Source organism: Festucalex cinctus, chromosome 2 (assembly GCF_051991245.1).
Source record: "Festucalex cinctus isolate MCC-2025b chromosome 2, RoL_Fcin_1.0, whole genome shotgun sequence".
NCBI classification, from domain to species: Eukaryota; Metazoa; Chordata; class Actinopteri; order Syngnathiformes; family Syngnathidae; genus Festucalex; species Festucalex cinctus.
The window spans coordinates 13,765,555-13,788,198 of NC_135412.1; the positions used below are offsets into that span (position 1 = coordinate 13,765,555).

Below are 22,644 nucleotides of genomic sequence, written 5' to 3' on the forward strand. Positions count from 1 at the left end.
AGTCAATGGGATGAAAAATGTTTGCATAGGGGGAAAAAGTATGACCACAGTGAATGTGCCAAAATAGGCCAAAATTGGACATTAAAAAATTCATAGCTCACTTCCTGTACATTTTAGGAAATGGCTTCCACTGACTTTTTTGTGCGTCTCGTAGTGCTACACGTGCCTGCCAATTTTCGTAGCTCTAGCTCAAACGGGCCGGGATTGGTTTTTATTTTTCTACGCTAGGTGGCGCTATAGAGTCGCGTTGTTATGACAACTACATAATATCAAATTTTTCGCCGGGCCCGAAGAGACTGCAAAGTTTGGTGAGTTTTCGTAAATGTTTAGGCCCTCAAAAATGCGATCGTTTACGGAGAAGAAGAAGAAGAATAATAATAATAATTCTTACAAAAACAAGAGGGACCTCGCGGCGGTCGCTGCTCGGGCCCTAACTAGAGCTGCGAGCAGCTATAAAGGGCCCTCGCAGCCCGGGCCACGTTGGGGTCCTTGCACGTTGTGGTACTTGCATGTTGGGGTACTGGCACATTGGGGTACTGGCATATTGGAAGCAAAATTTCTTTGAAAATGGCATAATAAACGTTTACATGTAGAATATTTTTTTGCCAGTGTGTGTGTCAAGCTCAACGGGTTTTGGTGATTGTTAAGACCTGCAAAAATCAGCGTCCTTTTTTATTTTTAGGCAATGAGTTGCCCTGATTGGTATTTTTTTGTAAAAGTGTATATACACATCATCGCTCGTTGTACTCATTGCACAATGTTACTTTTATTGTCCAAAGGGGCAATCAAAAATGAATAAAACAAAATGGAAACGTACATACGTTTGGATCGGTGTCAAGACAGTGAACAATTTGAGTGGTGGAAACTAAAAGAATATTCATAAATGACTTAGTTATCACACTTAGAATGAGTGTACATTTTTTGTACAAAATACCGTATGTGGGGTATTTTTATATTTTTTTATATAAGCCTCAAGGGCTAGGTGGCACTGTATTTATAACTGAATGTTGTCATAGAGATACCTTCAGGCCTTGATTATAAGCATACATGTCAAGTGTGGGATTTTTTTTGGAGCATGTACCGTGGAGTTATTAAGCATATCCTTCATTCACGATATTGCTTTTAATGTCCATAGAGGCTATCAAAAATAAATAAAAATATATATATGTTTGGATAAGTCTGATGCCAGTGAACATTTTGAGTGGTGGAAACTAAAAGAATATTCAGAAATGACTTCGTTATCACACTTAGAATGAGTGTACATTTTTTGTACAAAATACCGTATGTGGGGTATTTTTTTTTTAATCCTCAAGGGCTAGGTGGCGCTGCATATATAACTGAATGTTGTCACAGAGATAACTTCAGGCCTTGACGATAAACATACATGTCAAGTTTGGGATTTTTTGGAGCATGTACCGGGGAGTTATCAAGCATATCCTTTTTCATTGCGAAACACTAAATTTGATGCCCCGCCCTCATCATATAGTATTTAGAATAGTCAAAATTTTTCCCCCTGTCGTTGGCTCAGGTCTTGACATGGTCCAGGCCAAGTCTTAACTCAGTCGGATGAAACGTGTAGGAGAAGTGGGCAAAAGTCTGCCCCCTGTGAATGTGCAAAAATCGTAAAAAATGGGACATTCAAAAATTCATAGCTCACTTCCTGTTCATTTTAGCATATGGGTCCAAGAGACTTTTTTGTAGGACTTGGGCTCCCTCATACACCTAAAAATATTCGTCGTTCTTGCTTAAACGTACAACCGGGACTGCTTTGTTAAAAACTTCTAGGGGGCGCTATTGAGTCATTTTTGTAAAAAATAGCACAATCAACAATAAAATATGGCTCATTTTACCAGGCCAGATGTGTGTGCCAAGTTTCATGAGTTTCTGTGCATGTTTAGACCCTCAAAACTGGCGTTGTTTTCTTGGAGAACAGCGCTTAGCCACACCCACAGCAATTCGCGAAAACTCACAAACTTCGTGTTGTGACATCATGAAGGCCGAAACCCTCATCTGAGCAAATATGAGGTAGGTCCAGTTAACGTGTTTGGAGAAAAACGTAGAAGAAAATTCGTAAGAAAAAAAATTGCCACTAGGTGGCGCTATCAGTTAGATGAAATATAAGTCAGTAGATGTCTTTAGGGCTGGACTCTCATCAAATGTGTGAAATTTTGAGAAGATAGGATCATCTCGGTCAAGTTAATGCAGCTTTTATTTTCACGAAAAATCTTCAGACTTTGCGTCACCGTAGAGGCCACGCCCTTTGGCGAAAAGTTACAATATTCGGTGTGGGGCATGATCAACATCTTAAGGCTTTTCTGACCAATTTTCAAATGGATCCCTTCAACAAGCTCAGCACAGTAGCTAAAAACGTAAAGTATGACATTTATTGTAACCACTAGGTGGCGCTATATGTATAACTGAATTTTATCATATAGATGTTTTCAGGCCGTGACTATTACGTTGCCTGAGAAGTTTGAGATTTTTTGGAGCTTGAACATGGGAGTTATTAAACATTTGCTCTTTCTCGACAAATGAAATTTTAAAGGCAATATTTGATGCCCCGCCCCCGTCATATAGTATTTCAAAAAGGCAAGATGTTTTGCCCAGTTGTTCTCTCAGGTCTTGAGATGATAAATGCCAAGTTTGAAGTCAATTGGATGAAAAATGTTTGCAAAGGGGGAAAAAGCATGACCACAGTGAATGTGCCAAAATAGGCCAAAATTGGACATTAAAAAATTCATAGCTCACTTCCTGTACATTTTAGGAAATGGCTTCCACTGACTTTTTTGTGTGTCTCGGAGTGCTACACGTGCCTGCCAATTTTCGTAGCTCTAGCTCAAACGGGCCGGGATTGGTTTTTATTTTTCTACGCTAGGTGGCGCTATAGAGTCGCGTTGTTATGACAACTACATAATATCAAATTTTTCGCCGGGCCCGAAGAGACTGCAAAGTTTGGTGAGTTTTCGTAAATGTTTAGGCCCTCAAAAATGCGATCGTTTACGGAGAAGAAGAAGAAGAAGAATAATAATAATTCCTACAAAAACAAGAGGGACCTCGCAGCGGTCGCTGCTCGGGCCCTAACTAGAGCTGCGAGCAGCTATAAAGGGCCCTCGCAGCCCGGGCCACGTTGGAGTCCTTGCACGTTGGGGTACTTGCACGTTAGGGTACTGGCACGTTGGGGTACTGGCATATTGGAAGCAAAATTTCTTTGAAAATAGCAGAATAAACGTTTACATGTAGAATATTTTTTTTGCCAGTGTGTGTCAAGCTCAACGGGTTTTGGGGATTGTTAAGACCTGCAAAAATCAGCGCCCTTTTTTATTTTTAGGCAATGAGTTGCCCTGATTGGTATTTTTTGTAAAAGTGTATATATACATCATCGCTCGTTGTACTCATTGCACAATGTTACTTTTATTGTCCAAAGGGGCAATCAAAAATGAATAAAACAAAATGGAAACGTACGTACGTTTGGATCGGTGTGAAGCCAGTGAACAATTTGAGTGGTGGAAACTAAAAGAATATTCATAAATGACTTAGTCATCACACTTAGAATGAGTTTACATTTTTTGTACAAAACACCGTATGTGGGTTTTTTTTTTTTTATGCCTCAAGGGCGAGGTGGCGCTGAATTTATAACTGAATGTTGTCATCGAGATACCTTCAGGCCTTGATTATAAGCATACATGTCAAGTGTGGGATTTTTTTTGGAGCATGTACCGTGGAGTTATTAAGCATATCCTTCATTCACGATATTGCTTTTAATGTCCATAGAGGCTATCAAAAATAAATAAAAATAAATATATGTTTGGATAAGTCTGATGCCAGTGAACATTTTGAGTGGTGGAAACTAACAGAATATTCATAAATGACTTCGTTATCACACTTAGAATGAGTTTACATTTTTTGTACAAAATACCGTACGTGGGGTTTTTTTTTTTTATGCCTCAAGGGCTAGGTGGCGCTGCATATATAACTGATTGTTGTCATAGAGATAACTTCAGGCCTTGACGATAAACATACATGTCAAGTTTGGGATTTTTTGGAGCATGTCCCGGGGAGTTATCAAGCATATCCTTTTACATTGCGAAACACAAATTTTGATGCCCCGCCCTCATCATACAGTATTTCGAAAAGTCAAAAATTTTCCCCCTGTCGTTGGCTCAGGTCTTGACATGGTCCAGGCCAAGTCTTAACTCAGTCGGATGAAACGTGTAGGAGAAGTGGGCAAAAGTCTGCCCCCTGTGAATGTGCAAAAATCGTCAAAAATGGGACATTCAAAAATTCGTAGCTCATTTCCTGTTCATTTTAGCATATGGGTACAAGAGACTTTTTTGTAGGTCTTGGGCTCCCTCATACACCTAAAAATATTCGTCGTTCTTGCTTAAACGTACAACCGGGGCTGCTTCGTTAAAAATTTTGAGGGGGCGCTATTGAGTCATTTTTGTAAAAATAGCACAATCAACAATAAAATATTGCTCATTTTACCAGGCCAGATGTGTGTGCCAAGTTTCAGGAGTTTTTGTGCCAGTTTAGGCCCTCAAAATTGGTGTTGTTTTCTTGGCGAACAGCGCTTATTCACGCCCACAGCGATTCGCGAAAACTCACAAACTTCGTATTGTGACATCATGAAGACCGAAACCCTCATCTGAGCAAATATGAGGTAGGTGCAGTTAATGGGGTTGGAGAAAAACATTGAAGAAAAATCGTAAGAAAACAAATTGCCAGTAGGTGGCGCTATCAGTAAGATGAAATATAAGTACATAGATGTCTTAAGGGCTGGACTCTCATCAAATGTGTGAAATTTTGAGAAGATAGGATCATCTGGGTCAAGTTAAAGCAGCTTTTATTGCCACGAAAAATTACCAGACTTTGCGGCACCGTAGCGGCCACGCCCTTTGGCGAAAAGTTACAATATTCGGTGTAGGGCATGATCAACATCTTAAGGCTTGTCTGACCAATTTTCAACTGGATCCCTTCAAAGAGCTTGGCACAGTAGCTAAAAACGTAAAGTATGACATTTATTGTCACCACTAGGTGGTGCTATATATATAACAGAATTTTATCATATAGATGTCTTCAGGCCGTGACTATTAAGTTGCATGAGAAGTTTGAGATTTTTTGGAGCTTGTACATGGGAGTTATTCAGCATTTTGTCTTTCTGGACAAATGAAATTTTAAAGGCAATATTTGATGCCCCTCCCCCGTCATATAGTATTTCAAAAAGTCAAGATATTTTGCCCAGTTGTTGTCTCAGGTCTTGAGATGATACATGGCAAGTTTGAAGTCAAATGGCTGAAAAATATTTGCAAAGGGGGAAAAAGTATGACCACAGTGAATGTGCCAAAATGGGCCAAAATTGGACATTCAAAAATTCATAGCTCACTTCCTGTACATTTTAGGAAATGGCTTCCACTGACTTTTTTGTGCGTCTCGGGGTGCTACACGTGCCTGCCAATTTTCGTAGCTCTAGCTCAAACGGGCCGCGATTGGTTTTTATTTTTCTACGCTAGGTGGCGCTATAGAGTTGCGTTGTTATGACAACTACATAATATCAAATTTTTCTCCGGGCACGAAGAGACTGCAAAGTTTGGTGAGTTTTCGTAAATGTTTAGGCCCTCAAAAATGAGATCGTTTACGGAGAAGAAGAAGAAGAAGAAGAAGAATTCTTACAAAAACAAGAGGGACCTCGCAGCGGTCGCTGCTCGGGCCCTAACTAGAGCTGCGAGCAGCTATAAAGGGCCCTCGCAGCCCGGGCCACGTTGGGGTACTTGCACGTTGGGGTACTTGCACGTTGGGGTACTGGCACGTTGGGGTACTGGCAAGTTTAGGTAAGGCACATTGGAAGCAGAATTTCTTTGAAAATGGCATGATAAACCTTGACATGTGGATTTTTTTTTTTTTTGTAAAAATACCGTTAAGTTGGTGTATTTTTTTTTATGCCTCTAGGGCTAGGTGGCGCTGTATATATAATGGAATGTTGTCATAGGGATATCTTCAAGCCTTGACTCTAAACATACATGTCAAGTGTGGGATTTTTTTGGAGCATGTACCGTGGAGTTATTAAGCATATCCTTCATTCACGATATTGCTTTTAATGTCCATTAGAGGCTATCAAAAATAAATAAAAAAGTACATGTTTGGATAAGTCTAATGCCAGTGAACATTTTGAGTGGTGGAAAGTAAAAGAATATTCATAAATGACTTAGTTATCACACTTAGAATGAGTTTACATTTTTTGTACAAAATACCGTATGTGGGGTATTTTTTTGTTTTGCCTCAAGGGCGAGGTGGCGCTGCATATATAACTGAATGTTGTCATAGAGATACCTTCAGGCCTTGACGATAAACATACATGTCAAGTTTGGGATTTTTTGGAGCATGTATCGGGGTGTTATTAAGCATATCCTTTTTCAGTGCGAAACACAAATTTCGATGCCCCGCGCTCATCATATAGTATTTCCAAAAGTCAAGATTTTTCTGCCTGTAGTTGGCTCAGGTCTTGACATGGTCCAGGTCAAGTCTAAAGTCAGTCGGATGAAATGTGTAGGAGAAGTGGGCAAAAGTATGCCCCCTGAAAATGTGCAAAAATCGTCAAAAATGGGACATTCAAAAATTCATAGCTCACTTCCTGTTCATTTTAGCACATGGGTCCAAGAGACTTTTTTGTAGGTCATGGACTCCCTCATACACCTAAAAATTTTCGTAGATCTTGCTTAAACGTACAATCGGGGCTGCTTCGTTAAAAATTTCTAGGGGGCGCTATTGAGTCATTTTTGTAAAAATAGGACAATACATGATAAAATATTGCTCATTTTGCCAGGCCAGATGTGTGTGCCAAGTTTCATGAGTTTCTGCGCATGTTTAGACCATCAAAACTAGCGTTGTTTTCTTGGTGAACAGTGCTTAGCCACGCCCACAGCGATTCGCGAAAACTCACAAACTTCGTGTTGTGACATCATGAAGGCCGAAACCCCCATCTGAGCAAATATGAGGTTGGTCCAGTTAACGTGTTTGGAGAAAAATGTACAAGAAAATTCGTAAGAAAAAAAATTGCCACTAGGTGGCGCTATCAGTTAGATGAAATATAAGTTCGTAGATGTCTTTAGGGCTGGACTCTCATCAAATGTGTGAAATTTTGAGAAGATAGGATCATCTCGGTCAAGTTCATGCAGCTTTTATTGTCACGAAAAATCTTCAGACTTTGCGTCACCGTAGCGGCCACGCCCTTTGGCGAAAAGTTACAATATTCGGTGTGGGGCATCATCAACATCTTAAGGCTTTTCTGACCAATTTTCAACTGGATCCCTTCAACGAGCTCAGCACAGTAGCTAAAAACGTAAAGTATGACATTTATTGTAACCACTAGGTGGCGCTATATGTATAACTGAATTTTTTCATATAGGTGTTTTCAGGCCGTGACTATTACGTTGCCTGAGAAGTTTGAGATTTTTTGGAGCTTGTACATGGGAGTTATTCAGCATTTGCTCTTTCTGGACAAATGAAATTTTAAAGGCAATATTTGATGCCCCGCCCCCGTCATATAGTATTTCGAAAACGCAAGATTTTTTGCCTAGTTTTTCTCTTAAGTCTTGAGATGATAAATGCCAAGTTTAAAGTCAATGGGATGAAAAATGTTTGCATAGGGGGAAAAAGCATGACCACAGTGAATGTGCCAAAATAGGCCAAAATTGGACATTAAAAAATTCATAGCTCACTTCCTGTACATTTTAGGAAATGGCTTCCACTGACTTTTTTGTGCGTCTCGTAGTGCTACACGTGCCTGCCATTTTTCGTAGCTCTAGCTCAAACGGACCGGGATTGGTTTTTATTTTTCTACGCTAGGTGGCGCTATAGAGTCGCGTTGTTATGACAACTACATAATATCAAATTTTTCGCCGGGCCCGAAGAGACTGCAAAGTTTGGTGAGTTTTCGTAAATGTTTAGGCCCTCAAAAATGCGATCGTTTACGGAGAAGAAGAAGAAGAATAATAATAATAATTCTTACAAAAACAAGAGGGACCTCGCAGCGGTCGCTGCTCGGGCCCTAATAATAATAATAATAATAATAATAATAATAATAATAATTTTTACAAAAACAATAGGGACCTCGCAGCGGTCGCTGCTCGGGCCCTAATAATAATAATTCTTACAAAAACAAGAGGGACCTCGCAGCGGTCGCTGCTCGGGCCCTAATAAGAGCAACTCCCAAAGGGAAATAACTAACTGCAATGCAAAATCCCAATCTATTATATTCATGGTTGTTGGATGACAAAATTCTTGAATTCATGAAACCATTGCATCTCAAACGTCTCCTCAGTAATTCTGGTGTAGCAGCCGCAGTTACTGGACATATGTCAGCCATCAGCGGTTTTGTGTCCAGCTGAGTGTCCGTCTGCGTAGGGAGCATTCAATCTCTGTCACCACGCAGACGAGCCGTACACATCTCCATGACAGCTGTGGAGTATAATCGTCAACTAAACTACCGCCACGTCATAATTCTCATTTGTCGCCGTTCTCCCGAATGAACGTGCATCAATTTGAAAGCGATCAAGGTTTCAACAAACAAATATCCTCCCCGTCACATGGTGTCAAATTTATTTTGTTTTCATTCAAATGTATTGTTCACCATCTATCATCCAGAGCGTGACATTCCAATACTCGGACAGGAATTGCAGACCAAACAAGATGCTTCATCCCACATACAACATATGGGAGACCAGCAGCTATACATGCTCCTGTTTCTTCTAAGCCACATTGATTTGAATAGAAGTGAAGTCGGCCTCCCCAGGGCCTGAACAGCTCTGCAAACTTTTCGCTATCATCGACTTCTCTTACTGCACTTTTCTGCTTGCTCTCTTGTTGGTTCCCATTGCAATAGTGGTATGATAAGGCAAGAAATGCACAATGACAAAATATACGGTAGTTTGTGCATTCAGTTGAAGTAATGTTACATTTTGGAGATTCTGTTTGTGCATTGCTGATTCAGTATTCCTGTATTTTCCAATTGCAGTGTGATGCACTCAAGAAAATAGACGTAATATACACTTAATGAATTGGCACTACAATTTTTCAAAGGGGGATTTTCAATTTTGCTTTTATTTTTTTTAAATCCCATTTTGAAATATTTGTTAAAACAGTAAGTGCTATCTAATAGTAGTACATGAGTAAAATGATATGTGCAAAAAAGTGTTTTGTACCATTAATTTGATTTTGAAGAAAGCAAGCCACCAAACCACCTATGCAACCAACCAATCTTAGGCATAAGGTGTGGACTGATGAGGAGTCAATCATTGGCTGTACACTCGTTCAAAGTCATCTTGGGTTTATGGAGCTTTCCTGAAACTATGGTTGGAAATCGAAAAAAAATATGCCCATCCCTTGTTTACCAACATGTAGGCATAAGCATAGCAAACAAAGACAGATCAAATGGACCTCAGGCATCTGGGGGAATTCAGATTCCACGTGGCATTAATAACGTTTATGCTCAACAGATACGCCTAGTAACACTTTTTGATTTTCAATTGATTGTGCATTAAAAAAAATCAAGCTGATAATATTTAGCTTTCAAGAATGGTAGAAAACCAGTCATCATTATCAAGTGCTCACTATCACAGATTTAGACTGTTGTGAACAATTTGAGAGAAATTGTGCTATTGTGTATGTGGAAGAAGTTTATTTCTATTTTTTATTATTATTATTTTTTTATTTCGAACATGCTTTAAAAAAAAACGATTAAAAATAATGAAAATAAAAATTGTGAAGCCGAAACTTGTGAGCAGCAAAAAATAATAAGAAAAAAAAAACAATTGAAGCAAACAAGAAGCAAAATTAAGCAACAAAAGATATAAAGTAAGACAGTCATCAAGTCTTTGGTAATAAGTTAGACATACATGTTTGAAAAAGAGTAGGAAGAAGTATAAACTTTCATGCTTTTAGATCTTTGAGTTCATAAAAAAATGTGAGCATTTGTTGACTACAAATAAATATTATTAGAGAAATTACATGGGGGGTTTTTTCATCCTAGCAGCTTGATGGATTGCTTTAATTGTTTAGTGGCCATTTAAAGGCGAGGTCTTCCGTTTTCTCTCAGGAAAAATGCACTATATAAATACAGGATTTATACCCGTGAACTCCTTTTCAATCTACACCTCTGGGCTTCTGTTAATGTGTGGTGGTGATTTTATTCCTAACCCCCAGAGAGTCGGGGGTGGCGGGGGGCATGTCACTCACTGGGGCCGGCTGCATGACGTCACTCCCGCGGCAACTTGACAGCATGCACGGACTTTTTTTGATTTTTATTTTTTAACAGAAGCCCAGAGGTGTAGATTGAGAAGGAGCTCATGGGTATCCTGTATTTATATAGTGTATTTATATAGTGCATTTTCCTGAGTGAAAACAAGACCCCGCCTTTAAGGCATAGCTTGTTTCTTTTTGCTTCTATTATATTGTAGGACATTGTACCTAAAAAATACCAAAACGAGCCAATACAGATTGAGTATGTATTTAAATAGCCACTATAATCCTCAGGAATTCCTGCAGCAATCCATTTACACAGCCACCAATAAAGGTTAGATTGTTGTTGTGCTTGACGTGTTTCGTGACAGCCAATATCACATTTGCATCTTTGGCTGTGGCTGACAGTGATGCTGTGGTGGTGACATTCTATCAATGTCAGGCATATGTCATCCTGCTCATTATTTTGGCCAAGCGGCGGAAGACAGGGACACACTTTCACCCCATTAGGCTGCGGCAGATTCTTATTGCTTACTGTGTGAATTCTTTACAGAAAAAAAACTAAAGGGAAAAAAGGATTTTCACCAGTATGCAAGAAATGAATTAATTCTTCCGCTGGAATTGTTGCGCGTGTAGCAATAACACGAGTCATCGATTAATACATCACACATCAGAGAGGCATGGGGATTAAGACAGGAAGTCAACAAAGGTGTTTGATATGAAAGGAGGACACAGACATGATCTAACACACTGTGTTGATCACCAAGCAAGGTGTGGGCTACAAACCAAGCGGCAAGGACCCCGAGGGCTTACCAGTGGCAGTCTCTGCCTAGCCCTTTCGTTATAAGGTTTCCACTAAACCCATCTGGGAGCACTCGGAAACCACAGGGGAGGAGGAGGCATCGGCATTTTGTATAGCTAGCAGAGCCTCTTGAGTTGAAAGAAAGCAAAGTGTAGAAAAAGAACAAGGGTCTGGGGGAAGAGGAGGGGGTGTCCAGCGTCACAGACTGATCAAGCAAGGCTATTTTGTGAGACCAGAGAGATGCGGGGCTATATGAAGTCTTGTTTTCATCTGTGGCGCTGCGCTCCACGGGTAATAAAACTGACAGGATTCATTCACTGTGATATACTGACCTCTTAGAGCGAAGACAATAGAAAAGTAGCTGTTAAACTTACCTAAGGGACCACAGTACATAGGAAGACGGTTAAGGAAAGGCTGGAGAGTGGGCTTCACTTTACTTTGTGTGTGCACAAATTGATTATTTATTGAACAGATTGTCCTTCTCCTTTGGGAACCGAAGGATTATGGCAAGTATCTATAGCATGAACCATATCCCAGATTGCTATTACCTGCCACTCAGTGTTATGCTTCATAATGGACAGCAGGATTGTCTTGGCCAAAGATGCCCAGGAAGAGAGTACGTGCAACTCGGCTGGTGTTTCCACTCATATGAAGAGATCTTGGATCTTACTTTTAAAGGCTAATTAGATTTCACCTGAAAGTTCCTATAGGTAACAACACTTGACTTTTGAGGAGGCTATTAAAAGAGACCATGACAGGTGAGAAAACTGCAAAAGAGTGAATAGAAGATTGGGTCTATTCATCTACAATGCTCATTGGTGTCATTGTTATATATTCTCTGTAGGTCATTCTGTGACTATACATTTGTCAGCAACATGGTTAGGGACCACTCACAATCTAATTAGGTCGATTATAAAACTTGTATCATAATGATTTAAATAATCTGCCTTCTCTAGTAATCTGTGGCCATATTTGGTTAAGGTTTTTCTGGATAGATGTCCTACCTGGCTCCAACTCTCCCTGCTCATCCAAGTTTGGCCCTTCAAGAGGTTAGTTTAACGAATGTCACCGTTGGTCACCCATTCTAAGTAATAACCAGGTCTGATACTGCTAAATTTCCAAGATCAGGCATTATTGGGATCCTTACAGAGTAGTATGGCCATTTCTCAACAGACTAATTGTTATTTTTAAATAATGTTTTTTTTTATTGTTTCTCCGAGCAGCACGGTAGACTAGTGGTTAGATAATTTCTCACCACTAACCGTTCTACTGTTAGAACATGCCAGTTTTCCCCAGGTCCTTCTTCTCGCATAACAAAATCATGAATGTTAGGTTCATGAAAAGTCAAAAACCTTTAACAAAAAGTTTATCACATAATTTATTATTATGTCTTTTAATCACTGTACTAGAGTGAATAGGATTGGGTGCTATTAGGGAATATCAATGACTGGGAAAAAAAAGAGGGACCAAACATCATCATTGTAACAACATAACCAATAGAGATACACAAACATTATTAGTTATGTCATCAAAATAGGTTGTCGATTTACCATCATTTCTTGTTGGGTTAGGGGGGTGAGGGTAACCCTTCTTGTTTTTGTTTTGTTTTTTTCCACCCTATCTTTGGTAAAGGACACCTAGAGGAATTAAATTCTACTTTGTGGGTTTTGTATCGTTCACATAAACAACTTAGACACCATGGTAATGAAATGGAGCGCACCTTCGCTAAGAACGGCATAACGTGCTTTCTTATTCCTTTCTTGTCAATAGCCTGCAATGGCAGGCTTTTGTGAATGTCTTTGTAAATAAAAAATAAGTCAGACTGCATTACTGGATCTCTGTCCATTGTCTTAAAATCCCCCGCCTCAAATTTTATCCTCAGGTTGTCTGCCCAACTGTCTCATATGGAGCTAAAGCTACTATGTGTATTTTGTGTGCACGTACATAATTCAGTGCCACGAATGACTTCCTGGCCTCAAATTAGCATTTTTGTTTGCGCATGGTTGGCCACAATTGAATGTCCCACCCATGTCAGGTGTGGGGCTTCATAGTGAAGAAAGATGCTTGGGTTAAAATAATAATAATAATAATAATAATAATAATAATAATTTTATTTCAATTGGGCAGATGAGTCTGTGTTGGTTACTTCTTTGCTCTAGAAATTAGCCTCTCCCAGATTCAGGAAACCCCGAAGCCACATTCTGTCCTACAATATTATTTTTCTGGACAAAAGGAGAGAACCTTTTCCTGAACTGACTGCTGTCCACTTGGGAATACCTTGTGTTTTCCCCTCTCTCTTTTTTTCCCCAGGCAGAATTCATATTAAAATCCTTAAATGTCATAAACATGTCATTTAGGACAGTCTTCACAGCTTATGATGCGCTGACATCAACATTATCATTACATTGCCTGGCAGGTTGATTGTGTCATGTCACCGACATGCTAGCTACTGAAGCAAGACCCATGCTCTTCAATCACAAATCCCCAGACCCTCAATCCCTGTCAGGCTGCAATGATTTGTGAACGTTAAGATTGAGGTGTGAGCACGTCGGTCTCACAGAGTGGGGATATAGGGAATGTAATAGGTATTGGATCTTTGGGAATCCCATGGAAGCCCCGCCGCAGTCAGCACATCCTCCTAAGATCTTGGCATCACATTACCAACCTCTTGCAACACACACACACTGTCGTCATGAGACCTAAGTAGCATTTTGTTCAGACTAGTGCTCTGTAATTAAAAATAACTAAACAAATACTTAATTTTCTTCACTGTTCTCTGAGTGATTTTATTGAATAATTGTATGGCGATGGCATACCAGGACCAAATTATGGTAAAGTACAATATAGCATATTACATTTGGGTTTCTAAGGTCTCACAATGCAGTCTGTTCTGGATATTCTTCCTAAATAATAAATGGAAATAGAAATAATCCATTCCAGCACCAAAGTGTCATCATCATAAAAAGAAAAAGTTGCAGGTCTGGTGTCACAGAAAATGTATTTCGTCCAACTTCAAGTTTCCCCTTGGAAGCAATCATCCCGCAGTTTAACAACCTACTCCAGCCTTCTGTGCCACGTTCAGCCTTCACGCACTCTTGGAAGCATTCTTCAAGGATCCTCCGTAGCTTCCTCGTCATGGCCATCTTGATGTTGTCCATGTATTCCCTTGATGACCCCCTTAAACTAGTGAAAAAGGGGGGGGGGGGGGGGAACGTACATAGAACCAAGTTGGGGGAGTAGTCTTCTCATGTCACCTCTTCTCATGTTAAACGATGCAAAGTGCACATGATCTCTTTAGTAGATATACTACCTGATCGTTTGAACTCACAGTAGACAGACGATGCCCCTCACATACGATCAACGTGACTTTGATTTTGGACTTCAACTGCTTTCTTCGGTCTTGGCGGTGTCAAACTCTTCAGCTGAAAACTTTGGTATTTGGTCTGCGGGTCGCACTGGAAGATCCATGACCCATTAAGGATGATGACTCTCCCTAGCAAGTCTGGTCTCATCATCACTCACTCGGCTGATTGATTACATGACACAAAAGCATGTGAAAAATAGTTTAATGGCTGCAGAGAGCTAAAATCACAGTTAGATACGCAAGAGCGATTAAATTGAAGGGTGAAAACTCTGACTTTGTAGTTTGGCTTTTGTGACACTAGTCTGGAACTTTTACAGTATATATATTATTTTCTATAGATTTTGTGCTTACAATTTTGTTGTTCAATGATGGCAGCAGTTTGGACTATGAGAGGAAAATTACTGAAAAAGATTGTGGTTTTCTTTTTGACTACCCAGTAAAAGTGCGAAACGCAAAGCACGTTTTTTTTCTGTGTACCTGTGGCCGACCTTGACGACTTGTCAAGCCGAGACATGCCGAGCGTGTCGATTGGTCATCGTGGCCCGAACTCATCCTGGCCTTCGCTTCCAGCCTCCCCGATGCCTCGTCTAGCGGCCCACTGTCTCCACACCTCCGTGAAGTCATCCATCTTCTTCTGCATCACCCCCCTTATTCCCGTCAACTCACTTTTTTTTTCTTTTCCCCCCTCTCATACACTCCGAGTGGACATCTCAGCGTGTGCTTGTCATGTCGAGGTGCTTGTATTCCATTCATTCTCACTCAATCTGTCTCGTATGTCTGTCATGGTTTGAAGGTTAGGATGCAAACGGAATTGGAGTGGGTGGGGGTGTGAAGAGGATTTTGTGGTGGTCAGGCAACAAATACAATCCAAGCAGATTTGCCGGTGTAAAAAAACAACAACAACAACAACAACACTAACAAACCACAGGGCGTTTGATTCTGCACTCTACAATGCATCCTGCCAAACATGTTTCCCATTTTTTAAACCGTAGCCACCACCCCAGGTACCCAGCAGCCTGTGGGCTTTACTATCTCCAAATATGATCAAGTACTTTGCAGCTTTGACTGCCCCTCATACCCCTCTTTCTTTCCCCACCAGCTGCTCGCTTTCTGTCAAGCCCTGTTAGGCAAGCGCTCTATTAACGGAACTGTTTAAAGAGGCCACGTGACGGGTGTCAGATGGACCTCGGTGCAGTTAAATAATTGAGTTGAAATGAAAATATAATTAATGGAGAATCAATGAACAAGTGGTTGTGGGGGGGGATTTACAGCAGGAAACTATAGTGGAGGATCTAATTTAAAATGGTTCAATTATTTAGCAGGGGAAGATGACTTGAATGACAATATAGGACGTTCGACAGGCCACTTGACGTATATTTGCTCATGTGCTCAAGTGCTTTTCCTTTCAAAAATGATGATGAGGAGAAACGATTTCCAACATTTTCTTTCATCTGCAATGGTCTGACTCACAAGAACGGTTACGAGCCCATCCCAGCGTTTCAGTCATTTCTTGTTTGATTTCAGAGTGAGATTTGAACAAATGTGCTTGTGCAAATGAGTGCTTTCCTGAATTTGGAGTCTTCTAACGACATTGTAGTGATATATCCTGCCTTTTTATTCTCCTCTTTCACACACCCCCTGCGCCCCATCACACACACATCCCTCTCTATCTTTAATTAGTGTCTGGGGAATGCACGAGTGGATGAGTGGACTGTCAATTTTGCATTTATTATTAATTTAGCTGAGATGTCAACTGACTGGACTGCTCAGTGATGGACGTTCCTGCGGTGCTCTTTTGCACTTCTGTTTAGCCGATAATCAAGCTCGATGTGTGATCCTCTCTAATTAGACTGTTCCTTTTGGTGACGGCTGCGTTCTGCCACTTGTCATTTAGCCAAAGCACACTCGCAAATGCAAATATCGGTGGCAGGCAGGCGACTTCAGACTGTATGAATCCACCTTTAATGAGTGGAAAAAGATCGCTCTTTCATTTCTCATCTGTCATATGGCCACCTGCCAAGTGAAGTGCGCTCTGAATGTGAGGAGTTCAATGTTGTTGCCGAACAGGAGTCAGTAATACGTAGCGTTAAACACATCTTCTATTAGGTCACTGATAGTGTACTCGTGCCTTTTGTACCGGCAGCATTGGAATGATTCCAGCTCAGCGGTGGTAGTCACTGTGTCAATTTGAGTCAGTGAGAATGTGAATGTGCCTCTGTCTCTCTATGCCCTCTGAATAGGTGCGTTTCCATTACCCTTTTTCACAAAAATAAAAGCGATATTGTACTATTTCGATAAAGTACAGTTTCGAATTGTCGGTGTTTCCATTGTTTTGCTTGTGGGGCGCAATTCGCGGAATGTCCCGTCTCGCGAGATCTCGCTGTTCTGTAGGAGGTGCTCATGATGTTTACGGTAGACGGACGCCCGGTGTAGTTATATTACTTAAAAACAAACAAACAAACAAAAAAAACACTCACCCCTCATCGGGCGGTTTCGAGCATTAAGTGTTGGTGTTGTTGTGTGTGTCCCTCGGCAGTCGGCAAGTAGTTCTGACACGAAAGCGAGTGGCCCAGTACTTCCTACTTCCTGTAATCCTAAAATGTTCCCATACAGAAGCTGGGTAAAAGGCGGGTTTACAAATTGTTAAAAGTTTCTGATGTTATCTGGCGTCCTCCCTGCTAAATTAACCAGACATGGCAGGACAGGATTTTAAGCTCTCCTCTCCTTCAACTTCTCGAAGGAGTCACGCTCGTTTACACCTCTCTCTCTTTTGCGTTCATGACGTGCAGTAGCCGATACAAATCACTTCAGCATGTAAAACTAAATTACAAAACCGAAATTAATCATTCCCAAAACAAATAGTAATTTCAAGTTTAATAAAAATACACATAAACAACGTGTTACAGTCCTTTCCTCCGTGACCGGGCGGGTGTCACATGACAACTAATGCGCAAAAATTGTTTCCATTACACTTTTGCAAAATACTTCTTTTTCGATACGTCTCAAAACCACCTCATGAGAGCGCAAAAACTTTTTTGCGATATTTGAGAGTTTTTTTTTCCCCCGCAAATCCAGTGTTTCCATTACCAGCTTACTTTTGCTAAACATGCCTTTTGCGCTAAACTGAGGGTAATGCAAACGCACCTATTGACTGGTGTAATTGAACAATTCACGTTTGATTTTCTAGAACTGGCTCTGGTGTATATATTTTTTTTTATCTTCAGTAGTGAATCGCAACTGTTTTGGTTTAATTAGAAGACAAGAAGTGACGACAGCGAAAAGTGGAGGTGTGAAGTTGATTGTGTGCATTTCCACAAGAGGAAGAAAACCCCACCCACCACCGCCATCACCTTGGAAACCTCACTGATAGGCCACATGCTGCTTCTTTCTTTCTTTCTTTCTTTCTTTCTTTCTTTCTTTCTTTCTTTCTTTCTTTCTTTCTTTCTTTCTTTCTTTCTGTGACTACTCGCAACTTTCTGTGACTACTCACTATTTGCGATAAGGTCAAAATTCCGATTTCAAAAACATTTGCGATAACCTGTTCACATGCGTGAGCAGACAGTTACTCCCGTTTACATTGTCATTGTGCTCAGTTGGAAACCCGATTAAAACCGCGACTCATGGACGTCATTACGCAAATAGACATTATTTTGGCATTTATCTTTCTACAGTCAATAAAAGACATTATCATATATTCATTTCACTCACCACGCTAAAGTAGCCGGTTGTTGTATAGATAAACACAGTGGCATTTTCGCCGTAGAGGCAGAAAATGATGTGAAAAAGTTGCGAAGGAATCATTTCATTTAGTAAGTGAGATGGCTCTGCACATTCCAATCATTCCTATACTCCAAAGACCAAGATTCCTTGCGAATAGACCATGTGCGTAAGGCAAACCACAGCCCCATTCAATTAAGGTATTTCAAATGTGTTTATATGAACAAATATTTGGGTTAGAAAAGGGGTAACTAAGGTTCATTTTCAGGTTTTTAAAAACCAGAATATGTATTATATTCACGTTTTTTTTGCACGTGTTTACATGGCCTTTCAAAACCCAAACAGCTCCAATATTTGGGTTTTAAAAGGGTTATTGACTCCATGTAAGCGTACTTAGACTTAGACTTAGACTTGACTTTATTGATCTTCCTGTAGAATGTCTATGGAAAAGTTTAAAAATTCAGCTTTGGCCAGATCTCCAAAATGCTTTCATCTCTTCAGGTTGAATTGTCTGACATATTTCCAAAGACGGAACAAGTAATTTTGTCTTTTAACTATTTGTTTTTAGGTATTCTATATCAGACAAAATATTTTTTTACACAACACTGGCATCCCATCATCTTGCACAAAATCAGCCGAGATAAGCTCTGTTTCCCCCAAAACTCTGAACAGGTGTCAATGAATGGATTGATTGTCCACATGCTTCCACAAAGCCACAAGCACACATTTACTCACCAGTCCGTTTTTCTTCAGGTCCGCCCACATGCTGGTGCCGTCGCCCCCTCTCATGAGCACATGATAGGTGAAGAAATATATGCCAGGCAGCGGGCAGGTGAACTTGCCAGTGCTGGGTTCGTAGTAGTTGCCCACATTGGTGACCACGTCGTCAAACTTCAGCACTTCGCTCCCCTCATGCTGCTTACGGAGCCCTGCATAAAAGGCAATTTTGGGAGTGTAGAGGGAGGGAGAATAGCCGCCAGGGCCCGGACCTGGGGGGCCTTGAGGTCCAGGCTTGCCTGGCTCCCCAGGGGGGCCGCGTGGTCCTGGGGGGCCAGGGATCCCCGGAGGTCCCCGGATGCCAGACCTGATCTTCTTCCCAGAGTAATCCTGGGGTGGCGGAGACACCGCTGCTAATTCCTGGCCTGGCTGAGACGTGGTGTAAGCATCACAGACCATCCTGCAGCTGCCGAGCATTTCATAATGGCTCCCTTCGCTTCCCGCGCTTCCTCCTTTGGTTGTGTGGACCAGCAGGGGGATGGCCACCAGTAGAATTAAAACCATGGCTACTCCTACGGCCGCGCCAATCACACGCTTCCTGCGGCTGAGGCGCGAAGCAGCCAGTGTCAGAAAGTCCTCCTCCCCCTTGACTGGAATGGTGCCCGCCAGGGTGAAGCCTCTCAGGGAACCAGTATGATGTGAAAAGGTGGACAAGGATGTGAGCAAGGGGGAGGGAAGTGTATAAGCGGGACAAGTGTACTGAGAGATGAGAGAGGCCAAATGGCAGACAGCCAGAGGAACACAAGCAGATGAAAAGCTCCAAGAAAAATGATGACGGCGTCCAGGGGCGATTACAAAAAAATAAATAAATAAAAATCTAAAAGTCTGTGATTGGAAAGATAAGAAAGATGAAGCTTTACCAGTGTGGAGTATAAGATTATAAATATTTTGGCCAAACAAAAAATACTACCAAAAACATAGTTTAAAAGGGGATTTTTTTTATTTAGTTTTAAATTCAAACCTTTTCATTTATTTGCATCAAAGATAAATCAGTTGGCACTCGAAAGGAGTTTTGTCGAATTTACCTTAATAGAGAGGGTCTGTGCATATTTAGTTTTTTCCCCTTCTATGTTGTTCACACAGACAGTTTTATTGAAGAAGCCCTTATAAAGAAAAGCGCTTGGCCATGTGACAAAAGTTGAGCAAAAATCTTCTTCTTGACACCATCATCTTGTTTGTGCTGTCCAACAGAGCTTTGGAACACTCCGTCCTCTTGCTTCTACTGGCTATCTGCACTGAAGGAGAAAATGATACAGAATTTAAACTAAACTGTACAAAAATATAAATAAAATGCTTCATTTATTATTAGACGCATTTCTAAACATATTTTGAATCATACAAACACATGATAATGTTTTTGTATGATTTTTGAGTTTTTCATGAGCGGTAACAGAGTGATAGCATGAATATTTCAACAGATTAAATGAAGTGAAATCAATTGAAGGAGTAACTTCATCTGTTTACTTGCACAACTGATTTGGGAGAAAAGTAAAAGGCTACTCACCGTCGTCCTTAGGAATCCCGGAGTGTATTTAATACAACAAATCCTATGAGCTTCAGTCCTCTCTTCGGTGCGAAATGTGGCACGCGCAAAGATTTCAATTAGCACCAAATCTTTGTGTGTGTGTGTCCAGGTAGGCGAGGGACATTGAAAATCAGGAAGATGTCAGACTCAGCGGAGCACTGCATAAAAGCATTTTTCTTTTTCTATTTTGGTTCGTTTGTTTTTAAGTAGCTCCAAAATAGCAAATTTGCTGCTGCAGATGTCCACTGTATCACTGGACTGACGTAATTTTTGGAGACACACCTGTTAGAGCGCGCTCTCTCTCTCTCTCTCTCTCTCTCTCTCTCTCTCTCCTCCCCCCCTCCCTTCTCTCTCTCGCTCTTTTTTTAATTGGCTCACAGAATATTCTAGAAATAAAATTAATTTTACAACTCTTTTTATTAAAAATGAAATATCAGTTCAGAAAATTAATTAATTCTGAATTTGAATGAATAGAAGTAGAATTAATAAGTTCCAGCACCCGAACCATTTTGTTTTCATGGATCTAGTTAAAAATAAATACGGAAATAAATGAAAGCCCTTTTGTTATTAGGTTTGTTTGTTTTTTTGTTTTGTTTTTTGCTAACACCATATTCGTAAAATAGAATTAAAACGTATTAGAACATAACCATGCTGAGGGCTAATTGAAGATCAGTTAATATTAGGGGTGTGAATTGCCTAGTACCTGACGATTCGATTTGTATCACGATTCACAGGTCACGATTCGATTCGATACCGATTAATCCCGATACGAATTTATAAGTCGATTGTTGCGATTTTTTTCATTCAAATTTAGAAAATACTAATCAGTAAGCTTGTAGAGTGTAAGATTTATATGAAAATGTATTATTTATTTATCTGAAATTTCAGTCTTATAGAGGTTGTAATCTGTTTCATGTTTGAACAGCATTAAAATAAAATATTAAGGCTTAATGTTCCGTTCATATAACATTCTTCCATGCTCAAGGTGTGAATCCTTAAAAAAAAAAAAAAAAAAAATCGATTCTGCCGATTATAGAATCGTTTCGAGAATCGCGCGATGTAGTATCGCGATATATCGCCGAATCGATTTTTTTTTAACACCCCTAGTTAATATAGAAAAAAATGTCTCTCAATGTGCTGCAATAATTTTCTGGGGTTCAATTTTTGAATTTTGATCCTATTATAGTCATGCCGAACATTCACAGGTGCTTCATTTTGTAACACCCAAATAGGAGTTTGAATTTCCATCACTTATCTCATCTGCATGCATTTCTGCTTCTCATCCCTGTCGGCTCACGTTAAAAAAACAAATTCTTTGTTTATTTTTCTTAACGTTCTTCACTTTAGCAAAGTGTGTGACAAAGGGTGGTAAAACAAAGGCAGATGTTTTCATCCTGTGTGTACAGGCGAGGACAGAGGCAGCTGACAGTGGATCCTTTGTCGTGATTTGTGAGTAACGGAGGGTAGACTAAATGTTCCCCTGACCGTGCGCGTGTGTATGTCTGCTTGAGGGCGTGTGCGTGTACTGCAAAGCCTCATTAGTGAGACACCCTGTCCAACACATTGTGATGTACCTTTTACTCACACACAAACACATATAATACTTACATTCTAGGTGTACACATGGAATCAGACATACGAAGAGTTTGTGCACCAGTTGCAGTCTTGTATCATAGTACAAGTGAAAGTCCAAGTATCTTAACAGAAAATAACTTTGCCGTATATTAAAGTATCAAAAGTAGTTTTCAGACAATAAATGTCCTTAAAAATTGGAAATATGTATCAATCCATTTTCCAAATCGCTTGTCTATTTTATTTTGTTTTCTTTAATTTAGTTCAGAGGTATACAGTAGTTAAAGATTAGCGTGTAGGCTAATGAGCAAAGTTGGCCTGGAATGATGTTGGCATCTGCTGGCCTCAAGGCAGACTACCTCTGCACCTACACTACTTAAAGCCTTCCTGATTACTTGCATCTGATTTTCATTACAAACCCCCTACCAGTATCAGAACGTTTCATGTTTGTGTGGTAGAGTGTAAAAGACATCCGCGCATGTGCTCACAATCCGTTATCTGGAATAAAACTAAGAGGGTCAAATGGTGGTAGAATTTGTCAAAAAAGATGGAAATGACTATAATCAACATTTTCTTCCAAAACATAATGATGACATACACGAGCAGAATAGAAGCACACAGTTAGACTACATCTTGTGCAAATGATGTAATCTG

The 22,644-nt window shown here is 40.3% G+C and overlaps 1 protein-coding gene across 1 annotated transcript in view; it reads right to left on the reverse strand.

Annotated features, from left to right (window-relative positions):
- The window catches only part of c1ql4a (complement component 1, q subcomponent-like 4), a 33,846-nt gene extending 14,300 nt beyond the window's left edge, over positions 1-19,546 (reverse strand). The window contains exon 1 of the mRNA XM_077513000.1: positions 18,852-19,546. Within this exon, the coding sequence (XP_077369126.1) occupies positions 18,852-19,397 (546 nt within the window). The 5' untranslated portion in view covers positions 19,398-19,546. The remainder of the gene's footprint in view (positions 1-18,851) is intronic.
- Between the last annotated feature and the right edge of the window lie 3,098 nt (positions 19,547-22,644).